Source organism: Sciurus carolinensis, chromosome 3 (assembly GCF_902686445.1).
Source record: "Sciurus carolinensis chromosome 3, mSciCar1.2, whole genome shotgun sequence".
Taxonomy (NCBI): domain Eukaryota; kingdom Metazoa; phylum Chordata; class Mammalia; order Rodentia; family Sciuridae; genus Sciurus; species Sciurus carolinensis.
In genome coordinates, this window is record NC_062215.1 from 83,284,506 (window position 1) to 83,309,182 (window position 24,677).

A 24,677-nucleotide genomic window follows, 5' to 3' on the forward strand; every position below is an offset into this window, starting at 1 on the left:
TCTGGAGAACGTTTCCAAATGTAAAGCCTGTGTTGATTATGCATTCAAATAACTTTTCTTGAATTTCAAGTCAATATATCATCAGTTCCCATATGCAAAGAATTTCTAAGTCAATCATTTCTGGGAATCAAACTTCTGGAAAGAGAATTTTAAACCAAAAATACTTCAGAGAAGATTCTAAGTCTTTTGGGAAAACAGGTTGTCATTTAAAAATAGCAGAAATCAGTTGAGTTGCCACAATAGATTTTTATCTAATGTCCTGTAATAATCTAACTGTAAAATGCTTCATGTATTTAGATACTAAGTATATACACATCAACTCAATATCATATATAATTATATATGTATATTATATGTATTATGGTGCCTGCATATTTGGTAAGAGTGTACACTAATATTAATTCAGAATTTTCATTAACATAAATGCAAAATTGCCCTTCAAAAAAATGAAAAGATCTCCTCTAAAGATGCAGAAGTACAGTAGTATTAGAATAAAATACTTATCCAATTTCTGCCTTGGGCAGATGTTACACAAGCTCATTCACACCTCCTGTGTCTAGCCATTGCAACGTTCTCACCATTCTGAGAATTTCTGAGGGGCTATAGATTGCATAGTAAATGGTAGGGCAAGGATGCAGTCTTAAATCTGTTTCACTCTGTTCTCAATTCTCCATCAAGTTGACTCTCCACTAAAAACAACTTAATTCTGAAAATCATTTGGCAATTCCAAAGATGTTGCAGAATATACTGTTCTGATTACTGAAACAGACATATCACCTACATGTTGGGTAAAATTTGCATTTTAAAGTTTTTCAAATATTTTATGCTATGATAAGAATAAAATAAAAATTTTATCACATGGAAGACAAAATAAAGAGTACTGTGGACAACAATTACTTAACCAAAAGAGTTCCAAATAGAGCATTAAATTTTTTTTCAGTTTTGGATGAAACTCAGTTGCCTCAATTTATTGTCATAGCAAATACTATATTTACTATAATGTACATAATGGGTCTGTCTGAAATTCTGAGACTTTGGAACAGCTTGGAAAAAAAAGAATATACAATAGGAAAGCTTTCTCCTGATTGATCCATTCTTTTCTCTGATTCCCCTTCCCAGCTTCTCTGCCATCTTGGAAATGACAAGCATTTCTTAAACTAATATGTAATAGATGATAGGAGCATCTAGCATGTATGGGAGTAGTAATTGACCAGTCTAAAGTCTTAAAGAACAGGTGCTCTCTGGACAGGAAAATGAACACGAAGATTCATTATTGGAAAAAAAAATTGTGAATCAGATCAATAGAAAGTTTTAAAAAATAGTGTGCTGGAAATAATCAGGACTAAGCTACATGACTTCTCCAGGAGAGACAGCATAGTTTCAGGGTAGAAACCTTTCTAACAACATGAGATAATATATTTGTGGGGAAGTTTACATTCTTTCCATCATTTCCTTGACCTGTTTTAGACCCTATGCTGGTTTTCAGATGGAAAAAAGATCTGAATTTTCTTGGTTGAAGCATGTCTTAGCATATTTTCTCATTATAATGTTCAATAGCACATGAACTTGATTAGGACACACATAAAGTTCCTCAACAAAATATATGGTGGCAATGCTTAGTCCAATTCTCCCACAACCAATGACAGTAGGGGTTCAGATTCTGGAGTTGTGGGTTCTCCATGGGTATGCACTTTCCTGCTTCACTGACCAAAATCTCACCCATCCCCTGATATATTTCTATAAATTGCATACCTTTTTCCTTCGAATATTATCTTTCCAAAGTTAAATATCTTATTAGGTGTACTGCACAGGAAACATTAGGCAACATATTTAGAGCTAATTATACTGTTAATGAGGATCAGCCAAGGTTTACTTTCCATTACAGAATAGAATGGTGAAGAAGCAAGGTTTGATTGAAAGGATGCTGAGATGAAACAAAAATATTTTGAAGTGCGATTGTCTTCCAGATTTAGACCTGATGTCCAATTCTATTAATATAATATTTACATGTATGAACAAACTCATGTATAATCAAACAAATATATGCACTGAATAATGTGATTATCTTCAACATGTTAAAACAATGGACTAGATACATGTGGCTTACTGAACCTCCTTTTTTTTTTTTTTTTCAAATTTTGTCTAGACTCTTATTTCCACACTGCACATTTAAAGAAAGGATTTAGTATAAGACATTATTCAAAACTTACATACTATCTTAGTTAATCCTTAAAAGAAGCATGCAAAGGACCTATTGCCATCTTCATTCATGGATGAAATGGACAAATCGTGTAACCCTCCCAAGAAAACACAGTGGGTCCTGGTGGAGCCAGGCTGCCTATGAACTTGAGTCTGTGTGTCTAGTGCGTAACTCATAGTCAATGTTAAATAAATATTTGTAGTTGATGGTATAAACATCAAAATCTTAGTCATAACGTTCTAGCATTCTATATGAAACATGATGCAGTGTAAATAAATTAATATGCTTATACCTACTAAAACTTCAAGCATTCTGTAATCATAAATTATTCAAGAAACTGAAACTTTAAAATAGCTTTATTTTTTATCAGGCTGGAGAGTTTTAGTTTAAAATTCATTTAAAGCAATGTGCTTCATAAGATAATGGAGCATTAATATTTAATAACACAATTTTCTTTAACTTGTTTTTATATAATTTAATCTTTTTTAAATATGCAGTTTGCTCAGTCCCTGAAATTAACAAATAGATATATCGACATATTAGATATTTCCCAGCAAGGGATATTTTGTGGCATGTTCTTAACTAAGTAAATAAAATGTTTTACATATAAAATATTTATATTATATACTGTATTCCATGTTTAACATATTATCTAAAAAGTTCAAAATAAGAAATTGAGAGAAGAAAATTTGGTCTCCCACAAAAAAATTTCAAAATTTTTAAAAAAATTTAAATGATATTTTCTAACCAAACGTATAGAACTGCAACCTCAGGAAGTACAATATTATAAATATTGAATAGTTAAAAGAAAATTAATACATCTTTTATCAAATATGTTTTTGAGATGATTTACAAAATTTATTTTCAAGGTCCTATGTTAAAAATAATATTTTATTGACTAAATTATGACATGTTTACATATTAGCAAGGGGACACGGAAGAATAACTTTTCTGAGATTTTTTTTGTCAAACATACATTTGAAATTTTTAATCTGGTTGGGTAGACCAAAGCTAAAGAAAAAACACTGAATACCAATTTCTCTGCTGAAACATTTTTTGATTCATATTATTTAAGGGTCAAAAGTACAAGGGATATTTTTTCAGCAGGCGTTTTACCCATTATATGTTATCACAGTTCTGACCATGGGTTAATTCATCAAGAAGCTGCCACATGCTGAATTGTAAGAGATTGGTTTTCTGCCAAAATGATTTTTTTTTTTTTTAAGGAAAAAGCATAACCAATCTTTGGAGCCAAATCATTTCTTTAAATACTTTAAGTCATATTCTAGAAAATAGAGTTGATTTCATTTTGGTTTTATTTTTTATTTATGTATATGGGGTGTAATTTTTGTTTTTGTTTTGTTTTTGGAGCTGAGATGACAGCCACGTATTTTAGGCAATATTTTTCCCCATTGGATCCAGCAGAAGGATGCCACCTGGTGGAAATGTGAGTAAATGCTAAAGCTTACTTTCCTGAATTAAAAACATACTCACTTAACAACCCTTTAGAATCTCATCATTATTACCAGAGGCAAGTGACATAAAGACCTAAAAAATTTTTCTAAAATATTCCTAGGCATTTATGAGAATCTATATATTCATTTTTATTATTTATATCATAATAAAAGATATTAACTGTAAAATTAATAAAGGAGTTGACTAAAATTTCAAGATTATTTATTATTTAAACTTACAGTTGAGGATTTAAACAAACTTTTATCTATTTGCCATTGAAGGTAATGGATGCACGCACACACACTAGTATCTCTTCCTATAATAGAAATGTGTTATTCTGTGATTGTGTAGAAGGTAGGAGATGGGGTTTCATACTTGAAGGAGCTCCTAAATCTAATTTCACCGCCTCCATCACTTCTGAAGATAAGCTGGTCAAGTTGCTTAATTTCTTTAATCCTCTGTATTATCATTTCTATAATGGGAATAGCAACAGGCTGTGCCTCAAAAAGTTGTTATGAGACTCAAAGAGAAAAATACATTCAATAAATATCTTTTTATCCAACCCCAAGAACAGTATGCTACGTGTGGCAAACGTTTAGGAGGTGACAATTAGTCACTTAAGATTTTGGATTCCTCATGTAAAGTGAGATACTGATCATGTTAAGTGGAAATGACTGCATCTACCTATGTCAAAGCATTTATTTTAAGACCTTTAAGAAAAGTGGAGTGTTATGGAAACAATAAAAATAACTGTTATAAACATTTGTTTCATTAATAAAGTTCTAAAAGAAGGACTACTAACATGATAAAAATCTTTCTAACAGTTCAGAATATTAAGAGAATATTTTAAATCCCTGCAGCTTTTTGATTAGGGGAGTCTCTGGTCATGCTACCCTGTGATAGAGGACAGAAACAGATAAGACCAAACAGAAGGCCAAGCCTCCTATAGGACTGTAACAGTAACCAAATTATATGACTCATAATTGTTTTTGCTTAGAAAACAATGCTGTAGACTTCCATGGTGCTGAATGGAAATAGGTGTTTGATGGCCTCAGGGCAAGGCATCTTTGCGGTTCATAAAAATCTCTGTCATGGAAACTAAAAGACTTTTTTGGCAATATTCAAAAGTTTAAATCTTCCAAAATCAATACATAGTGAATGATTAGCTGGAACATGCTCCCTGTTTAACCACTAGGTAGAATTTCATAAAGGTACATTTTAAACTAACTTTGTGGATCTTCTTTTTAATTATCATAGAAGCCAGCAAAATTAATCCTGTTTTTACAGAGCTATTGTATCTAGTTATGCATGAAAGTTGTGTGACAACTGCAGAATTAAACCATAATGACTAATTCTGTTCATAAAAACTTAGTGGATCTTATAGAAAGTAGTTTAAGTATTCACAGCAAACACCTACATTATATGGCCATCATTTCATATGTCAATCTTTGGACAAAAGAATATCGTAGACATAGCAATTTCCTAGGAATTTTTTTAAAAACCTTGCAGGGATAGTGGATAGTGCTGTGTATATTTCTGTCTGACTTTCTTTCCCTTGGCAAAATCAATCTCTTTAATTTTAACACATGTTTAAAATGCGTACCACTGATATATTAAAATCATGTAGACAGAAAAATCACTTAAAAATGCTCAATTAAAACAGGATTTATGCAGATGGCCACTCCCTGAATATTTGAAGTGGCTATAAAAATGTGCATACTAACAAGGAAAATGGATTCAAGCTTGAACCTATCTCATCCTGTGAATTTTAAGTACCAGATTAGTCGTGACAAAAGGATTTCCTGTGCATATACAACGTGTCCACTATTTACATATACATTCGAAGCTTCTGTGTGCTCTGCTTTGCCTCTTCCTCCCCACCTCCATCACTGAACTGTTTGCAGCACCTCAAGTAACCAGCTGGTGTCACAGGTTAGTGAGCAAAGATTTCATGTGGGGACTCTCACCTGACTAATCGTTCTTATTGGTAGCATCATTACAGGAGCAGGAGAGAGGCTCAGTTGCTTGTTAATGAAATTTAGGGCTGTCAGCTTGAAAGAGGATCCATGGTCCTCTCCTGAAATTATTTTTATGCATCAGCAATCCAGTTTCTATATTGTAATGTGTGCTAGGATTGGGGGGACTATGAGAGGAAGGAACATTATGATACAATATTTTAATATTTTCAAACTTATCTAAGGATATGGAGCAAAGAGAATGGTTCAAGAAAACAAATACTTTGTAAAAACTGCAACATTCAACCCCATAAACCGAGAGGGATCTTTAAGGCACTGAAAAATCTCCACCACCTGTGTGAAACATATGTGAGGGAAATGAGAAGGGGAGGAAAGGAGAGAAAAGAGACCACAAGCCAGGAGAGATGACCAGGACTGGAATATTAATAACAGCATTCCTGGCATCGCTTCCTCTGCCTCGCCGCCACTCCTGGGCGATTTGGACAGCTCCCCTAACAGGCTCTTCAGTGCTTAGAATAAGCGAAGAGCCCAGATGATGCTGAAGTCTAGCTGTTTGCACCCCCTTGTACCCCACTTCTGGCGATGAACTGGGAGTGTCTGCCGGGAACGCCTCCAGCGGCCTTTGACAGTGCGCTCAGGGCAGAGAGCCCTATCTCCTTTACTCCAATGCCTGGGTCCTCCAGCTCCTTAGTTATGCGCTGACCTAAGCGCGGCTCTCTCTGTCCAGTTCTAATTGATGTTAATGTGACCGCACCTTCAGTCGGCTCATCACAGACTCCCCTATCCTAGCCAGAGCATCTCAGCGCTCCAGACCTTCCAACTTTGGGAAAAAGCGTCACTGAACTCCCGAATCACCCCAATTCAGGAACAGAGACGAGATGGGGATCTACCATACCCTTATGGTTCAGATCCCTAAAAATCTAAACAAAAAAGGGTGGTGGGTGTGGAAGGACGGAAAAGGGACAGAAATAACCCTCAGCCAACACAAGGCACCTCATCTCTGCAGACACAACACGTCTGGACCCAAGAAATCACTAGTCAGTACCTTCCCGGCTCCCATTAATGATAAATGCCTTTCTGCTCCCCAAGCCCCGTTCTACTCAGCAGACTACAGATTCTGGGTACATCCTCTTCTCCCACCCAGCCTCCCCTACGACCCCCGTCGCCGTCTCTTCAAAAGAATATACAAAGGAAAGGAAAAACTCTGCCGGCCTAAAGGTCATTTGCCTACTTGGGTCGCTTTGACCAGTGCGCCTCTTGGCTACAGCAAGACCGGGCTCGAACCCTGCAAGTGGTCGTCTCCCGGAGCGCGGCAGATTCGTTCAGCGTGTGCTGATAGAAGCCAAGAAGCCCGATTCCTTGGACCCGTCCACCTCTCCCTCCCCTGGTGGCCCGCCCGCAGAGGCTCCCCAGGGAACCCCCAGCCTTTACCTCTCTTCCCCCTTCCCCGCGGCTCTCCACCTTGCGCATCCTCTCGCCGGGCCCCAGAGCGCACTCAGAAGCGCTAACTTCCTGCTGAGTCCATGGATGAGCAGAGGAGAGCCTGGAACTGGGGCGGGGGGAGGGTGGGGAGAGGGAGGCGTGGGAGCCAAGCCGTGGAGGAGAGGCGGGGGTAGCGCGGACTGAAGCCACCCCTCCTGGGAGGGCCTGGCCCCAGCTGCCAACTCTCACCTGGTCCGCTGGTTGCGCTTGGCTTGTCCTCGCCCCCGGGGTGGGCTGCTGCTCCTGCTTCATGGCTGTCATCGCCGGCGGCCCGCGTAGGAGCTCACTTCCTTGCGGGCACTTCAGACTCAGGGACCGTCACTTGGCAGCGATCGCATGTCACAGGCGCCCGCCGCTCTCGGAATTGGCGGAAGGGAAAGCGGCAGCGATGGGGTGGGGGGAGGGGAGTAATGGGGAGGGGGAGAAGAGCGGCAGCAGGCAGGCTCCCCCTTGCAGGATCCCTCTTTAGGCTACCGCAGACCTTCTAACTCCCCACTCCCCCCGCCCCCCACCACCGGAAAGCGTAGAGACCAGACACTACCAAGTGACAAGTTAGTGGAGCGGCGAGCGGCTGGCTTCTAGCACCTGACCGCGCTGGAGCGATGTCTCGCAGCGCCAGAGGAGCCCGTCTCTCATTCTACCGCAGTCCGTGTCCCCCGCCCGCTAAGCAGCCCGCCCTCGGGGGCTCCCGGCGCCGCGCTCAGCGCGCCAGGTGGAGCAGCCCAGCGCTGCGCTCCAGCATCTCCCGAGCAACCGCAACGCGGGAGAGAGCTCTGTGTGGCAAGCGAGCTCCCGACTCTTGTAGCCAAGGCTGCCGGGCTCTGCGGGCTCCCCTAGCCCCTCCGCCCCCCGCGGGCTCCTGCTAAAACCCGGAGAAGCGGAGTGAGCCCGTGCAAAGCCCTTGGTGGCTCCAGCGCTGCCACTGGGCATGCTCCAGTGCTCCTAGAAGGCAGCGGGCAACGGGAGACAGGGGCCTGGAGCCCCACTGAGAGCGTGCAACACCTGTCGGGACCTGGGACTGTTGTCCCAGATCATGACCTGAGCTTCTGACCCACCTGATTTGAGGCAATAGATATCCTTTAGCCTCTAGCCTGGATTCCCCTGCTTAGTTAATGCCAGTGGAATTCCTAAGATTGGTTAAAAATGCTAACAACCTTTAATGATAACCTGATACTTAAAAAAAAAAAAAAAAAAAAAAAAAAATTCCCCCCTGGAAACATGTAGAAATCCCTTCATATTTTAAGTTTTTCAGATCAACATAACCCTCTCCCAAAGTGTGTTTATTGGGCATCTACATGTGCCAAACATACTGTAAAGGCTGAGGAAAGGGATCAGGCAAAGAGACTGTAACAAGCCAAATCTACCAAAACCCCTGACTACAAGAAACTTACTTCATAGTGTATGGACTGGGAACTTGGAACAGGAATATAAATCAAAGAGTTAGCATAGGTCTTTGGAAATGCAATAGACAAAGTTCACTAGTTTCATCCTGAGCCCCTAGGACATGGTTCCTCCAAGGCTTTCCCTTGGGTACTAGAAAGGATATGCCTTAGGCAGATGGACCACAAGCAGCCCCTCAGTCTCAGCTACATGCTTGTGGAGATTGCTGAATTAGAAAATTCAGGAAGCAGTCAAATACCCAAGTGCTGTAATGCAGTTTCAGAGCAAAGAATGAGAATATGGGGAGTGGTGAAGGGTAGCCGGGAGTTGGGTTTCCTTACCTAAGGATTGGTTCCCTTCTAGTTTGAGATATTCAGTGCATGAATTAACCTGTCCCCTGACAGGGCTGTTGTAGAATGGTAGGGGTGGTGCTCCAACCTTGTCAATTCCTAAAACATGAATTATCATGCTTGTCTTAAATATTAACTATATCAACAGCTCTATCAAAATATACTTTTTTAAATAAATAAGTTAGTGATCACCAGTAGAAAAGTCAAATCTCAATGAAGGGGAGAACTTTTCAAAAATATGTACTCCAGGTCATATTGTGAGTGATGTATTTGTTCCATTTCAGTAGAAATAACTATTGAATAGAATTAATTTTGCTAGTTGTAAAAATATAAAGCAAATAAAAAAATTAAAGGCACTGGTTAAATAACTATCTAGCAGTTTATCCAGTAAATCTATGAAGATTTTTTTCTCACATAAAATTTGAGGGGTGGGGAAGGGGGGAAAGATTTGTTATTATAAAATGTTTTCATCTCTACGTTTTGCTCTTCAGTAGTTATTTGGGTATAGTAATCATTTTAAGTGTTTCCATTTTGGACAATCTGCTTGACTTGAAGGAATTTAGTTTGTGATGGAGATTTCAGTCACACAGGAAAAGTACATACTGGAGGGAATTATCCTCATTCTATTTAAGATTACTTATTTGATTCAATTCAGTGGTTGAACTTTCATCCATTTTCAGTATTCAGCATAAAATTTACTTTGGTTACAAATCGAGACATAAGTTGTAAGATGTTTCACTTGCTCTGTGTGTGTGTGTGAGAGAGAGAGAGAGAAAAAGAGAGAGAGAGAGAGAATGTTTTATAAGGAAAGCTTTTCTGAGTCTTCATCTTTTGAGTGGGTTGTTATTTATTCAAGCTAAGAACATTAATTTTTAGCTCTTGAGATTTAGGTTAAGGGCACTAATTAAAACTTAATCACATAATAAACTGATTTTTTTCAAACTTAAATATTCTGTTTTTTTATACATTCGAATTACAATGTTAGATTTTCCACTTCATAGCCAAATCAATTCCCTATTTAAGAAAAAAAAAATCTAATGTCCACAAAAAATATAGGAACACTTACACCTCAAGAGAAAATGTTTGCAGTTCTGTTTTATATGGTTGTTGAATATGGCATCATTAAAGAAAAAACAAAAACACCAGTTTGTAATCAAATGTCTACAAGATTTTAAAACTACTCATATGAACAAAGACCTAATGCAGTGAAGACAGGAAACACTTGTATGACTAGATGTTAGAAGATGGCTACTCTTACTCCTTCTGGCATGTAGCAAAGGGCCAGAGTGAAGTCATTTATCTCCTGTCTCCACTTTCTTACCTGTTAAAATTAAAATGCTTTGACTACATGAACATTAAGATCCCTTTTATCTCTAAATTTCTATGATTATGTATTGATTTTATAAGGCAAAAGACTATCCTCCGAATGATAAATTATTTGTATGTGCTTAAAACTTACTGAGTCAATTTAAGTGCTTAGAAAAATACAAAAAAATCAATAGATGAGTTAATTATTTCACAAAGGATTTTTAACGTCCACCAAATTTTTCCCATGCTCTCTCATTAGACACAAATGCATAATAATAATTTTATCTTTCATATATTTTTAAGATTCAGAAAACTAAAATTTAAAAAATAATTTACAAGGTATTTCTGAAAATGAAAAATTATATGTTAAGAGAGTTTTATAGAAATTTATAGATTTATAGTATCTTTGAGGAACTACCTCATTGGCAACCATATATTTTATAATACTGATGGCAATAGAAGTTTTCCTATAGTTTTCATGTAAGGGAATCAGATTTTTATCACTGAACAAGGACTAAGATTGCCCAGTGAAACTCTCTCTATTAAGGGTTGGAAAGCTCTTGTAACATGTGACCATTTTATTCAAACTGTCTTGTAGGATTCAGCTCCACCAGTTCCTTTAGAAAACTGAATTATCGCAAATTCCAGTTTCCTGTTCCAATGTAGACATAACTTTCAATGCTGCTTCTTCAGTGTATTTCTTTGGGTTTGTGAAGTCTTAAAAACCTTCTCATATACAGTATTGTGAACATCTACAATGTCTTTCTTTCCTTGATATCTGATGCCTTAAAAGTAAGATGTGAATGTAATACATCTTATTTTACCTAGATATATTAAGGTGAATGATAGAGGATAGATTATGAAATTTAGGTAAGTACTGAACCAATTCAAGATTATCATTAAAATATTTCAGCATCCATGGCAAACATAGGTTGTTCCAGACAGATACAGGTCATAGGTGCTGTATTCAATCTTCCGAATCAAATTATAGACATGGGAACAAAAAACAAAATCGACTCTCTAACAACAACCATGTAACAAATAAGGTCAGGTTAAACTCTATGTCAGAGAGAAAAAAGCCCCTTGAAATTTTGTGAAGTAGAGTAGCCTTTAGAGAAAAAGCTCTTCAATTTCAGATAAATTATATAAGACAAAGGAGACTCCATATGAGGCAGTTGCCTGGAATCTCTAGCTCACTTTTCCCTCCTCTTCTTTCTTTTTTGAGGTAAATCTGCAGTGTCATGTAAAGGCCACCTTGGTAGGGGTTTCCCTGCCATTAACCAGTCCTACATTGAGTGTCTATAATGAGCACAGCATCAGGAAGACAGGGTTCATGAGCTGTGCCTTTAGAGACCTGGCCTGAAATCTGCCCAATTAGCTCTTTGCAGATGAAGAAACAGCTCTAGTTCACACCTTCTGCTATCATTTGGTTTCGATTTATAAATCACCTCTTCTCACCTCAATCGGCTTCTCAAATTCCCCAAAGTACACCTCCTGTCCTTGGGCAGAAAACCAGTACAGTGAGCAATATTCAGAAACAAGTTATCTTTTCAAAGCTCTATTCAGTAAACTATATCAGATGTTTATTTTAAAAGTGAGAAAGAAAACAGAAAGAAGTCATTACATGTTTCAGTGATATCTATGTATGCTGTTCACACCGTCCTGAGATTTTTGTTTTGGCATTAACTAAACTTTTTGTCAGTCTCTGTCTACATTGGGAAGACTTTTCTGTTATAAAAATTCATAGCCCAATTATGATCTCTGGTGGAAGCAGACAGAGTTGCAATATCCTGAGAGCCATTCTTGCTGCTCACTGGAGACCTGAGGATATTGACAAACTGCTCATTCATACAGGTTCTGGTGTTGTAGAGTCTCCTTGGTTGCTATATTTACACACCTCACGTCTTCCTTTCACCTCACAGCCTTCTATAACATATATGAGGCTACTGAGACAATAAAACAACACATGATTTTTCCCACATATGATTTTTTCTCCCTATGTACAGCTGAATCAATAACAACAAAATGACTTGAGAATGTGAGAAATTTTCTGGCTATTATTATTTTCACTCACTAGATGTTCAACAAAGGATTGCAATTATTTATTTTACTTTATAAAAGAATAATCATTTAATAAATTGGTTATGTTGATGTAAGGGGGAAAAAACCCTTTTATCCCTTTTTGCTTATATGTTGTTTTCTGATCTTCACTTCCTTAGAGATAAAATAAAGTTTTCTGAGTCAGAGTCTGTCTCCAAATGACAGAAGGGTTGTTAGATATGAAAGAGTATTTAGAAACATTGGCATAACATTTGGCGTTTTCAGATAATGAGTCTGCCTTTGATGAACAAAATTCTCTGAACCTGGTATTTCTCATTTCCCTAAACAAGTTGAGTTTTTCTAATGATTCAAAATCATCTTCTTCCCTTTGCCCTTGGAAAGTGCATAATGCTGAGCATTCTCAAACATTCAGAGCTTATAGTGGGTTACTTACCATCTTTCCTTAGGTGATTCCCAGAACAGTGCAAAGCACATTTCCATGTCAAGGAAATAATGTATGCATTGATAGAGAAAATTCTATTGTAAAATCTTCACCAAGAGGGAAAGGAGGATTTCCATCTTTTGTAACACTTTCACCAAGCTCAATTTATTTTTAAAAGATTTAGTACCAAATTCAGTCACATGAAGTTTCCTCTTGGAAATAAGAGACAGTCTCAGAGTGGGGTGCATGGTCCCTGAAGACTGGTTAAAGGGTCCCTGGCATTTCTCCCCACCAATAGACTTTCTGCCAGTGAGAAGCATTCCACAATCTCCAAAGGAAACTTGAGGCCAAGTCCTTGGGTTCTCTGATTGATACTTTCACACGCAGAGTCATCTGTTTAGATTTTACAAATGGAAGTTTCAGGACATCATGAGATACAACCTGTATTGGAATCAGGTACATTAAAATACAACTCTCATTACTGATCATTGTTTAATTCTGTTTAACCTACTAGTCTACATGGGTTGCATGCTACTGATATGGATTCCTTTTGTATTGATCCATCTACCTATCTTCCAACAGACTCTATGTATTGGGGAGAATAAGAAAATGTTTTAAGTTATTCTATTTCTGTCTTGCAAATATAAATATTTTTCTTTATTCAAATCAGAAAGAAGAAAGAGACATGGTAGGATAGGAGGAGAGGCAGAGAGTAGGGAATGCCAAGAGAATACATTCTGAAGATGTTAGGGATGTTAGTGAGGCTTAAGTTTCATATTTTTTATTAGCATCACCATAAGTATCATGAAATATCATAAATTCTGTGGGTTTGGCACTAAACATTGTTCCTGCTGTTGGTTATATAGTATGTATTTGTATAATTTTAGAATGCACATTCCAAAGTTTTACTTCCTCATTTCCCAATAGGTGATTTATATTTGAAAGTTTTGATTAATTTTAGTTCAACTTTTCTTGTAATATTTTATCATTTGTTATACTTAACAATTAGTAAGTATTAGTGGAAGAGGTAGACAGAATCTGTAACAAATATTATTCGATTCATACAAATTGATGATTAGAAAAATACCCTTCTTCTGCATCCTTTACACACATTTTAAATATGCTTGTTTATCTGATTTATTAGTTTTTGGAACGTATGCCAAAAACACCAAAAGGAGGGTAAGAAGAATTTGTTTAGTATGTTTGGTAGAATATACAAATACAGAAAAAAATAATCTTATAGAAAGAAAACAAGCATTGGACTTTTTTACTTAAAATAACAAAACAAATAAGTACCACTTGACGTAGGAGGAGGGAAGAAAGGCAAGCATCCCTATGCAGCGTAAGTCTGACGCTCAAAATGAGAACTTCAAAAAGAGTAAAATTAGGCTTGGCATACTTTCTTTAGAATACTGTGCTATTTGGGGAAGATGGGCTGCAGTGATACCAGCATGAGTTTAGGCTGGATAATGAGACATCAAACACAAAAGTATAAATTTTACAATTGGAGATAACAAGACACCTTTACAAATCCCTGAATACCAAAAGCTGTACAAGCTTTATTTCTATGTAGAAAGAAGTAGAATGATGCAGCAAGCCAAATGACATGCCTGACAATTCCAAAACATCCCAGAGCTCCAAGTAGTCAATGAGTATTCACGAGAAAGTACACGGGACTGATTTCTGAGAATTCAGGGGAAGGAGAAGAGGTTTTTGCCCTTTGACAGCGAGTGAAAGGGGCACCATTGGGAGTCAGTGTCCCATTGGTCTCTTGTATCAGGATGCTTGATCTCTTCCCAGACCCCCACACCCACAGGTCCTCATTTGTTCCTCTATTATAATAAAGTTTTAGTGAAACATAACCACACTCATTAATTTAAATATTTCCTATGACTATTTTCATACTATAATCACAATGTTTTTGTTAGAGATCATATAACCTGCATAGTATAAAATATGTACTGCCTCAAACCTGATGTTTGCTAAATGCCATTAATGGCCAAAATGTCTGCCATGAAGTTCATGCTCAAAACTTTTTCAAAACTGAAACATATGCTCTTAAAATGAATAAAGGGCATTAAGAAAATCACATGAGACATGAAAGAACAACATTAATCAGAATTAGAAAAGGGATAACTCAAGAAAGAATTAGAAATAAAAGAAACATTGTAGTAGAAAGAAAAATTATCTAGAAAGCACATAAGAGAAAATAAATATAAAATTGTAAAGGGATCAAAATGGGAGGGAGAAAAAAAACTAAAAACTGAAAAGAAATGGAGGAACAAAAAAAAATTACAAGAAAAAGTGACATGGGTTATAAAGAACAAAGAAGGTCCAACATAAAGGTTATGAGAGTTCCTGAGTAAGGAATCAAAGCAAGGTGGAAAAACAAATACAAAAGCTATAATTCAAGTAAGTGATCCCAAATTGGAAAAAATAAACTTATTTTAAAAATCACATATATTTATAATATGTCAAAATACACCCTACTGTCCTGTATGTCCGAAAACAACAAATAAAAAAAATTTAAAAAACACATAGTGTACTAGAGGATATTAATACATCACAATCAATAAGAAATAAAAATAAATGATCCTAAAGAGAAAAAGAATTCTTTGATCATGTAAGGTAAAAAGAACACTTGATTTAAAAATCAAGTAATATGAATTATCATTAGATTTTTGTACAGCAGCACTTATTTAGTAGGGAAAAATGAAATGACATATTTAAAATATTCAAAAAAAGAAAACAGGCTAGGAAATTGTATACAACAAAATTAAACTTCAAGTATAAAGGTCATAAAGGGACTGTTATCAATGTAAACACTTAAGAAATGCTATGCTAATGCTCTATTTTTAAGTAAGCTACTAAACGAAGCATCACTGTTAGAATAAAAATATAACAAAATGACATATATAATTTTGAATGTTTTTGTAGTCATCTGACAAGAATGTAAAGAAATGGGAATATTTTATTTAGCCCAATATTTTGAAGATATTATCATTTGAATATATTTATATGAATATTATGCATGGGATATTTTATGATATTTAGTAATTTTCCAAAATCTAGTGCATATTTGGAACACAAAACAATTTAGACTAGCTATATTTCAATTGTCTAGTACTGTACAGAACTAGTAGCACTTATGGACAGCAAGGGAGTAGAGAGAAATGAACATAAGGATTATAGTGATTGTTAAATATTATTAAAATAGCTATGTGATCTAACAATGTAGATTTACACAACCAAACCCCACCAAATGGGGGAGAATGAGGATGGTATATGTAAAATAAAACCCATACTTTCAATATTAATAATGGGTGATGGTAATGTTGGTATAGCTATACTTAGACTATTTTAATATGTAATATTAGAAAGAATAAATGACTGGTTATGGGAGATTCAAATTGTTTAATTGCCAAAGTTTCTTTTTTTTTTGGGGGGGGGTTGGTACCAGGGATTGAAATAAGAGGCACTCAACCACTGAGCCACATTCCCATTCCTATTTGGTATTTTATTTAGAGAGGATCTCATTGAGTTGCTTTGAGGCTAGTGATTGCTGAGGCTGGTTTTGAACTCCCCATCCTCCTGCCTCAGCCTCTGGAGCTGTGCTGGGATTAGTGGTGTGTGCCACTGCGCCGGCTTAATTGCCGAGGTTTTAAGAACCAAGATTATCAGTATGAAAACAGGAAGTATGAATAGAAGAGGTTCATTTAAAAAAATTAGCACTGAAAATGAACTGAATTGAAGACATCATTATCAACTCATGCAACATACATCACCACTAGCAGTGGGGCTGCTTCCAACAGTCTGTGCTAGGTGAATGATGTAGTGCTTGCAACAGGGACACTAAAGCAGTTACCTTCATAGGATTTGTATGACTCCTCCCTTGGACAACTTTGACTTGAGGACTCCTCAGGTATTTCTTAGAACTAAACTCAACTTCAGACATTTCATTTGGACCTCTGGTTTCTTCCCTCTACCCTTCACAGCTACTGCAACCCTGTATGGCAGTCCAAGGGCTCTCCTTGCTTCTGCCATGCCCTTCCTTGTTTCCTCGCATGGAGTTCCTTCAAGAACTCTCTTGTGCATCTAAATTTCCACTGCTTTTCAGTGGAATTGGACTAAGAGCATCTAGAAATAATGACTGACCTAGTAGAAATTAGTTGTCAAAATACAGCTTATCCAACTAAATTTGGGTTTCATATAAACAACCATATACACAAAAATATATACATTTACATGTATATAAACCATATATTTTTATGGTTCACACACACACGTACACACACACTCACACTTGGACACACTAACACCAAAGAGAAAAGTATTTGTAGTTTATCTGAAATTCTAATTTAATTGTGTGTCTTGTATTTCTATTTGCAAAATTTACAATTCTAGTAATAATGACTATCATTTGTACACCCATATTATCAGGTTAAAAGAAACCAGGACTTCTTAAAGAAATGACTGGTTCCATATCTAAGATAATAACTATAAGACAACCCTGGATCATTTGGTATGAACTAGCATGATAGCTATCAAAAATTACTAAACTGACAGAAGGCAAAAATCAACATCTTGCATCCTGAAAATCAGAACTACCTATAGTTTAAACAAAATTACCAAAACTGAGTCCAATTAAAGGTCCTGATGCCAATTTGAGGAAAAGGAGAGAAGAGAATAATATTGTATCTTGTTAATATAAGCATCAGTTCCTTCCTGGGCAAACTCAACCATGAGTAGAACAAGTATGCACCAGATTCATTTTAAGGAGAGGAGAAAAAGGAATTTGCAGGGAGAAGGTAGATGACATGTTGATTAAATTACAGCTAAAAGACTTATCAATTTGGAAATTGATGACTAAACTATAGTGCCTCAGGGTTCATACTAACATGATAAGTCATAAAGAAGTGCAAGAAAATGATTACTACAAAAGTCATGACAGTAGTTATTTTGGGAGAGAGAAAGTCCAGAGCATATGGAGAGACTTCTGGGAGACCAGAAATGTTTTATTCTTTGACATGAGTGGTAGTTAAAATGGCATTTGCCCTATAATAATTTTGTGTATTTCTCTGTACCTGTTTTATTTTAAAATAAAAGTTTAAAAAGTACCTAATAGAATTCCTGGCTCTTACTAAACACCCAATAAAAGGCAGCTATTAAGGAATATAAAGTAAAAGACAGGGATTACCCTTAGAACAATTCCTTCCACACTGTTATTTTTTAAAGTGATGGTAAACCTCCAACTCTCAGGGGTCATGCCCTCTCTCCAATGTATGTACAGCTATAAAATTGCTCCTACCTTTCCAAAATGTGTTTATGATGGTGAAAGCAGAATGCTAACCTTCTTTATGCTTTTAGAACTCCTCAGAGTTAGTATAAACCAAGACAAACTAAAGAGATTGTAAGGAGAATGGGGTTTCTGTTGCTGAGAATTTTCATGGCAAGGCTATAAACTCATTTGCATACTGTTAAATATCATATCAACTTAGCCTGCATTTGACACCATGGAGAAAATTGCAGACTTAGATCTGTCTGGTCTATTCCAAATTTACCTGCAAAAATTGAACAGTCCCATTCTGAGCCCACTCTTTCTTACCGATGACAAACCAACACAGCCAGAGGGATATAAAGAACAATTAATCCTGTCCTTAGCAGGATTTGTGGTTTCAGGTGACTATGCCTCTTTCCTTTCTGAACTCAATGACATGCTTTGTTTAAAGGGCAAGAGGCCTCAGTCTGCAATTTTCTAGCTATAAATGGGCTTGCAGCTTGTTACTCAAGCTGAACTTTAATTACTATAGAAAGCTTCCTTTTCTTCACATGACAAAGATTTCTTCCTATGTAACACCTGCCTTGGCACCATCTGTCCTCACACTGCCAAGTCTTGGCACAGTGGGTTGTGCCTGAGGGTCCAAATGGGGTTTTTTTCTTCTGCCAAAAAATGCTAAATTCTCTGCAATTTCATATCCCTGAAGACATTCTCTCCAAGTGCACATTCTCTCCACCTTAAACATTTGCAATTTCATTTAGACTTCTCAAACAAGCTATCCTGCCCACTTCAGTGAGAAGTTCTTTCTTCTGTTTTCCATTCCCAGAGTACTTAATTTCTATTCATGCACTTGTCACATACCATTTACTTCCTTATACCATTAGCTCACACTAGCATTCTAACACTCTTTACTCCTCCACTCTGTTGAGTCCATTCTCAGTTTTGAACATTTCCTGTGACTAATAATAACTGTGAAAACAATAATGACTCACATTTATTGACTGTGGAATGTGTACTAGGCACTGTCTAATGCTTTTAACACAATAATACTAGGGCGGTAGATGCCACCCCTTCCTCCATCCAAACCTGGGAGCACCATGACCTAAAAGATGAGACTGAAGCTTAGCCAAGATTCCACAGTTATTTAGAGGCAGAAAAGGAATTTGAACACAGGTAATCCTATTCCTAATATCCTTAATGATGTCTTATCTTAGATCAAAAGCCATAAAGAATATGTATCTGCTTAATCCACAGGTTTCAGAGTACCTGCTATACTGAATTTTGCCTGCTTTAAATTACTGTGAAATATATAATACTTAAAATGAATTTGTGTGTGTATTGCTACTCAATAAAAAAGGCAATCAATAAACTTATATAGGTTCATAAATATATCATAATGCTAGATATATTTTGTATGATCCTTGTCCAATTTATCTAGCATAGAGTATAACTTTTTCCTCTTTGCTATAATAAACAAACCATAAATTATGTGGTTCATAAACAACAGAAAATGATTTCTTATAGTTCTGAAGGCTATGAAGTTCAAAATCAAGATGTCAGCAGATGTGGTCTCTGGTGAGGGCCCACTTTATGGTCCATAGATGATACCTTCTGTGTCCTCACATGGTGCATGGAGTAAGGAGCTATCTGGAACTTTTATAAATCACTAATCTCATTCATGAGGGCTCCACCCTCATGACCTAATAACCCTCCAAAGGACCAAAGGTCCTCGGTGTTTAGGATTATAGAATATGAATTTAGGGAGGACCTAAACATTCAGACTACAGCACAGAAATCTATAGGTGTTAAATAGACTTGGTGTTTTTATTTTTTTTATCCTGTTATCAAATTTATCTTTACTGTGGAAATGTGTGGGGAAATAAATCTATAGTATCTCCTGATTAGAGGACACAGACATGCTTCACATATATCACATACATTTAAGATATAGTTTTAATATTTTCAGTCTAGTTTACTTTATGTAAGTAATTGTGCTTTTGTACATACATTTAAAATAGAAATACAAGATGTCACATGCAACAAAATATCAAGACTTCCATTTGGACACGGACAGGGGTTCTGAATCCTGAGTACACGTCAGAATCCCCCATGCCTACTCAGCTTGAAGAGTCAGATGTAATAGTGTGGAGTCCAAACATTTGAACTTTTAACAATATCCTTGTTGATTTTGAAGTTGAAGATTCAAAGACAATACTTCAGTGGAAAAAAGGAAGCAAAAATTAAACAATAAGACTTGAAGTCAGAAAGATTCAAGGGTCATAGGTTGAACATTTACTTGCAATGTACCTAACTTCACTAGAGTTCAGTTACTTTTTGACAAAATGCAAAATACTGATATTAACTGACTCTTAAGGTTATGAGAAAATATGTGAAAAGTGGTTTACATAGTGTCTGGGACATAGGTAATGAAAATTGAGTGTTAGCAAGTAGTTGTAGTAGTGGTTTGGTTTTCATAGTGGTACAAATGTAGGTGTTTTCTTAACAGTGTACATTAGGGATTTGCAAATTAAAGGAACAATGGAATATCACCACATGTCTATGAGAATGCCTAAAATTCAAAATACTTAATGCATTAAATGCTGATCAAAATGTGGAGCAACTAAAACTCTCATTCATTGCTTGTGGGAATGTACAATGCTACAGTTGCTCTGGAAGACAGCTTGGCAGTCTCTTACAAAAGCAAACATACTCTTTCCATGTAAACAACAATCTCTGATATTTGTCCAAATGAGTTAAAAACTTATGTTTACAAAAAATCCTGCATAGAGATATTTAAAACATTGAGTACATAATCACCAATATTTGGAATCAAGCAAGATGTTCTTTAGAGGGGAAGGGATGAATAAATCAAGGTATATCCATACAGTGGAATATTACTTACAGCTAAAAAGTGATGCCCTATGTAGTTATGAAAATGCTTTGAGGAAGCTTAAATGTATATTACTAAGTGAAAGAAACCAGCTAGAAATTGTATGATTCCAACTATATGGCATTCCGGAAAAGGCAAAACTATGGAGACAGTAAAAAGATCTGTGGTCCGTAGTACTTTGGGAAGGGAGAGGGATGAGTATGTGGGGCACAAGGGGATTCTTAGGGCAGGGAAACTATTCTGTATGCTACTTTAATTGTGAATGTCTGTACATTAGTTAAAATTCATAGAATGTAAAGCAAAAAATAAAACCCTAGAATATAAAACACAAAGAGTGAATTTAATTTAAACCATGGACTTTAGTTAATGTATTATTGTTGGCTCATCAGTTTTGACATGTGTACCACATTAATGCAAGATATCAATATAGGGCAAATTTAGTATGTGTGTGTTAAGGAATATATGGGAACTCTTGGTAATTCTGATTTTTTTCCTCCTCCTATAAACATAAACCTTTTCTTAAAAACAATTTCAATTACAAATAGGACAAAATTAAACAAAAAGTGTAGATGTTGCTTGCATGCACAAATAAGAAAACATAGTAAAGATAATGAAGAAAGAATACTGTATTGCAGGCAGAACTAGACCTGAAGTTCAGCTTCTGTAGAACCTAACCATATGAATGCATACAAATTTCGCAATCACTCTGAATCAGTCTCTTCTCTTACAACCTTAGCAACTGCATAAGGTTGTTCTGAAGTTTGATGGTATCAATGACCATGCTGCCTAATACAGTAACCATGAGCTACATGTAGTTGTGGAGCCCTTGAAATGTGACTATTCCAAATTTAGATGTGTTGTAGGTGAACAACACACAACTGAATTTTAAAAATTTAATACCAAAAAGAGAAAAATGTAATTAATAATGTTTATATTTTTATTGCTAATTAAAATATTATGTTGCAGCTGGGCACAGTGGTGCACATCTGTAATCCAAGTGACTCAGGAGGCTGAGGCAGGAGGATTGAGAGTTCAAATCACCCTCAGCAACAGCGAGGTGCTACACAACTCAATGGGACTCTGTCTCTTAATAAAATACCAAACAAGGCTGGGGATGTGGCTCAGTGGTTGAGTACTCCTGAGTTCAATTCTCCCATACCAAACAAACAAACAAACAAACAAACCATGTTGCATTGAATAAAATATAAAATCAAGATTAAGTTCACATGTTTTTACTTTTTCAGTGTGGCTACTAGAAAATTTTAAATTATATATTTACTTATGTATTTATATATATTTAAATTTATATCATACAGTGCAGTTCTATGAAATTCTTAGCTGTTTCTGGCATAGCATGGCCCTCCAAATGCTAGCACTGTCTCTTAAGATACTCATCAATTTTCTGACTTTTTAATAATGTTTTTTATTTTTGTTTATAGTCAAAAATTGTTTTCCATTATCCTCTCTTCTCCTGATGAGTTCTAGTCAATAATGAAAGACAGTTGAATCCTCTAGGTATCATCTCAGTTTTCCATTTTATATTTCAACTGAACTTGCCATTACCTATGGACTCAAATCCCCTTCAGAGCCCCTAATAACATTTCACTGGTAGGGTCTTGATTCAGACCAGTGAGGTGTTGTTCTTTCTACATTTTCTAGGTTCCCTAATTAGATAGCCATTTCTTGACTTCTGTGAGGTTTTGTAAACTCTTAATAACAGCATTTTCTTCCTTATACCATGCATTAGTTTTCTATGCCATTTAATACCTGTATGACCTCACTGTTGTCATGGAGCAGGGATCTAGGCACAGATTAGTAGGGCTTTAGCTTAAGATCTGTCAATGCTGAAGGCAGGATTAGAGAAGAATCAGCCTCAGAGCTTACCCAGTTTGGTGGAGGTGGTGGTTCTGTGCTGGTGATGGACCCAGGCCTTGTACATGCCATGCAGGCAATCTACCACTGCCATAAATCTCCAGCACACACAGTTTGTGTCAGAAATCATTTCCTTGCAGCTGGAGGAATGATCACACCAGCTTTTTACTGATTCTTGGCTGGAGGCTGCCCTCAGGTCCTAGAGGCCACCCACTGTTACTCTCTGCTTTGTGAGACAGTTCAGAGGCAGTTCACAGCATGGTTGCTTGCTTCCTCAAAGTCAACAGGAGAATCTCTCATTCCTATCTGCTAAAACGGAGTCTCACATAATGCATTATAAAAAAGAGGGTGAATCCCATCCCCTTTGCTTGACTCCGCTGTCTAGAAGCACGTCACGGGTTCTGGTTGCCTTCAAGAGGAGGGGGTTACACAAGGACGTAATGTGTTGGGCATCATCCTTGCATCCCTGTATGTGTGTGCTTATCACTTGCCCCTTTCCATGTCTGATTCTCTGCCTTTTATACTCCCTCTCACTTTTCCTCTGGCACAGACCATCTAAGATGTTTGCTCTGTCTCTTAGTGCAGTCACCCAGTTTGCCACTTTCTTAGGCACATCCTCTTAGTTTTTCAGGGGTGCAGTGTTTGCTTGGAATTCTCTCTTTGTTTCCTATTCCCTCCCTTCTTATTCTATCCCCACTCAATTTTCTTCTTGCCTTTTTATTTTTCTTCATTTTTTTTTTGTATAGAGATAATCTTCTACTTACAGTGGGGTTATATCTAAATAAATCTATGCTAATAGGAAAATACTGGAAATCAAAAATGCTTTTAATAGCAAACATCATGTCTTGGCCTAGCCTACCTTAAACATGCCCAGAACACTTACATTAGTCTGCAATTGGGCGGAATCATCTAACACAAAGCCCATTTTATAATAAAGTGTTAAATAACCCATACAATTTATTACATACTACACTAATGTGAAAAGCAAAATTGTTGGATGAGTATATAATTTTACCATCATATAGTTAAAAAAAAAAAAGGCAACCACTGTAAGTCAGGGACTCTCTCTAAACCTTTCTTTGATTATTTGCATTCAAATATGAACAAACTGAAAAATAATCATAAACCTTTTGATAACAAGTCAAAAGGTCAGTAATGCAAAATTTCCTCCCTATTTCCTCAGGGATTCCTTTGGAAGAGCTGAATCTTCAGTCAGCCTATCCTTCCCAGAGATAACAACTATAAACACTGGACAAGCTACAAAAAGCCACTACCTGAAAGCACTGGCAAGTGACAAAAGCAGTCAGTCCTGGAGGGGAGTCACTGTGGGAGAAGGGAGTGGCCCTGGTGCCTTTCCATTTTTCACAGCATCTGGCCAAAGGAAAGGTTTTAGCTTGCTTCTTGCAGAGTGCTTTAAAAAAAATCATGTAAGCTTCTGCCTAATTTTCTGGTTGACCCATGAACTATAAACACCTGGGAAAATTCCAAATGGATGGGAAGTAGCTGCAGGTGGGCATGCAGCTCAGTGGTACAGTGCTTGCCTCACATGTACAAGACCCCGGGTTCAGTCCCCACATTACCAAAAAAAAAAAAAAAAAGAGATCCACGTAGGTGTTTCTTGTATTTAAAAAGAATCAGGATTATAATTCTAGGAAAAAAATTCAGTTTTAACTATTTTACATAACAAAAGCTAAGCAGTACCTTGCTCTGAATCTTAACCTGTGTTTGAGGAGGGAACAGTCTATTCACATGAGATTAACTGAAGAACAAGATAAAATTCATAGTAAAGAGAAAGTCTGGAAAGGGGAATTTAGTCATTCTTACACCAGAAGTATGGATCAGAGTAAGATAAACTCCTCCCAGGGTAGTAATGTTTTTATTTCCTATACATTGGTATTTTTAAGGCAAAATTTCATTTCCAAGTTCCAGGAATTGTGTGGTGGTAATAATGGCGATTCAGGGATTATCCTACATTTATGCAAGTACCTGAGCAAGTCAAGCAAA

General features: G+C 36.7%; 1 protein-coding gene across 3 annotated transcripts in view; it reads right to left on the reverse strand.

Moving 5' to 3' along the window:
• Positions 1–24,677, reverse strand: part of Dpp10 (dipeptidyl peptidase like 10) — a 1,299,115-nt gene that overhangs the window by 606,993 nt on the left and 667,445 nt on the right. Inside the window, exon 1 of one of the 3 annotated variants that reach the window (XM_047546243.1) lies at positions 7,303–7,666. The exons of 1 other annotated variant lie outside the window; for it this stretch is intronic. In XM_047546243.1, coding sequence (XP_047402199.1) covers positions 7,303–7,374 — 72 coding nt within the window. In that variant the 5' untranslated portion in view covers positions 7,375–7,666. Of the gene's footprint in view, positions 1–7,062; positions 7,146–7,302; positions 7,667–24,677 lie in introns of those variants that run through there. One more of the 3 variants, XM_047546245.1, reaches the window with a different exon arrangement.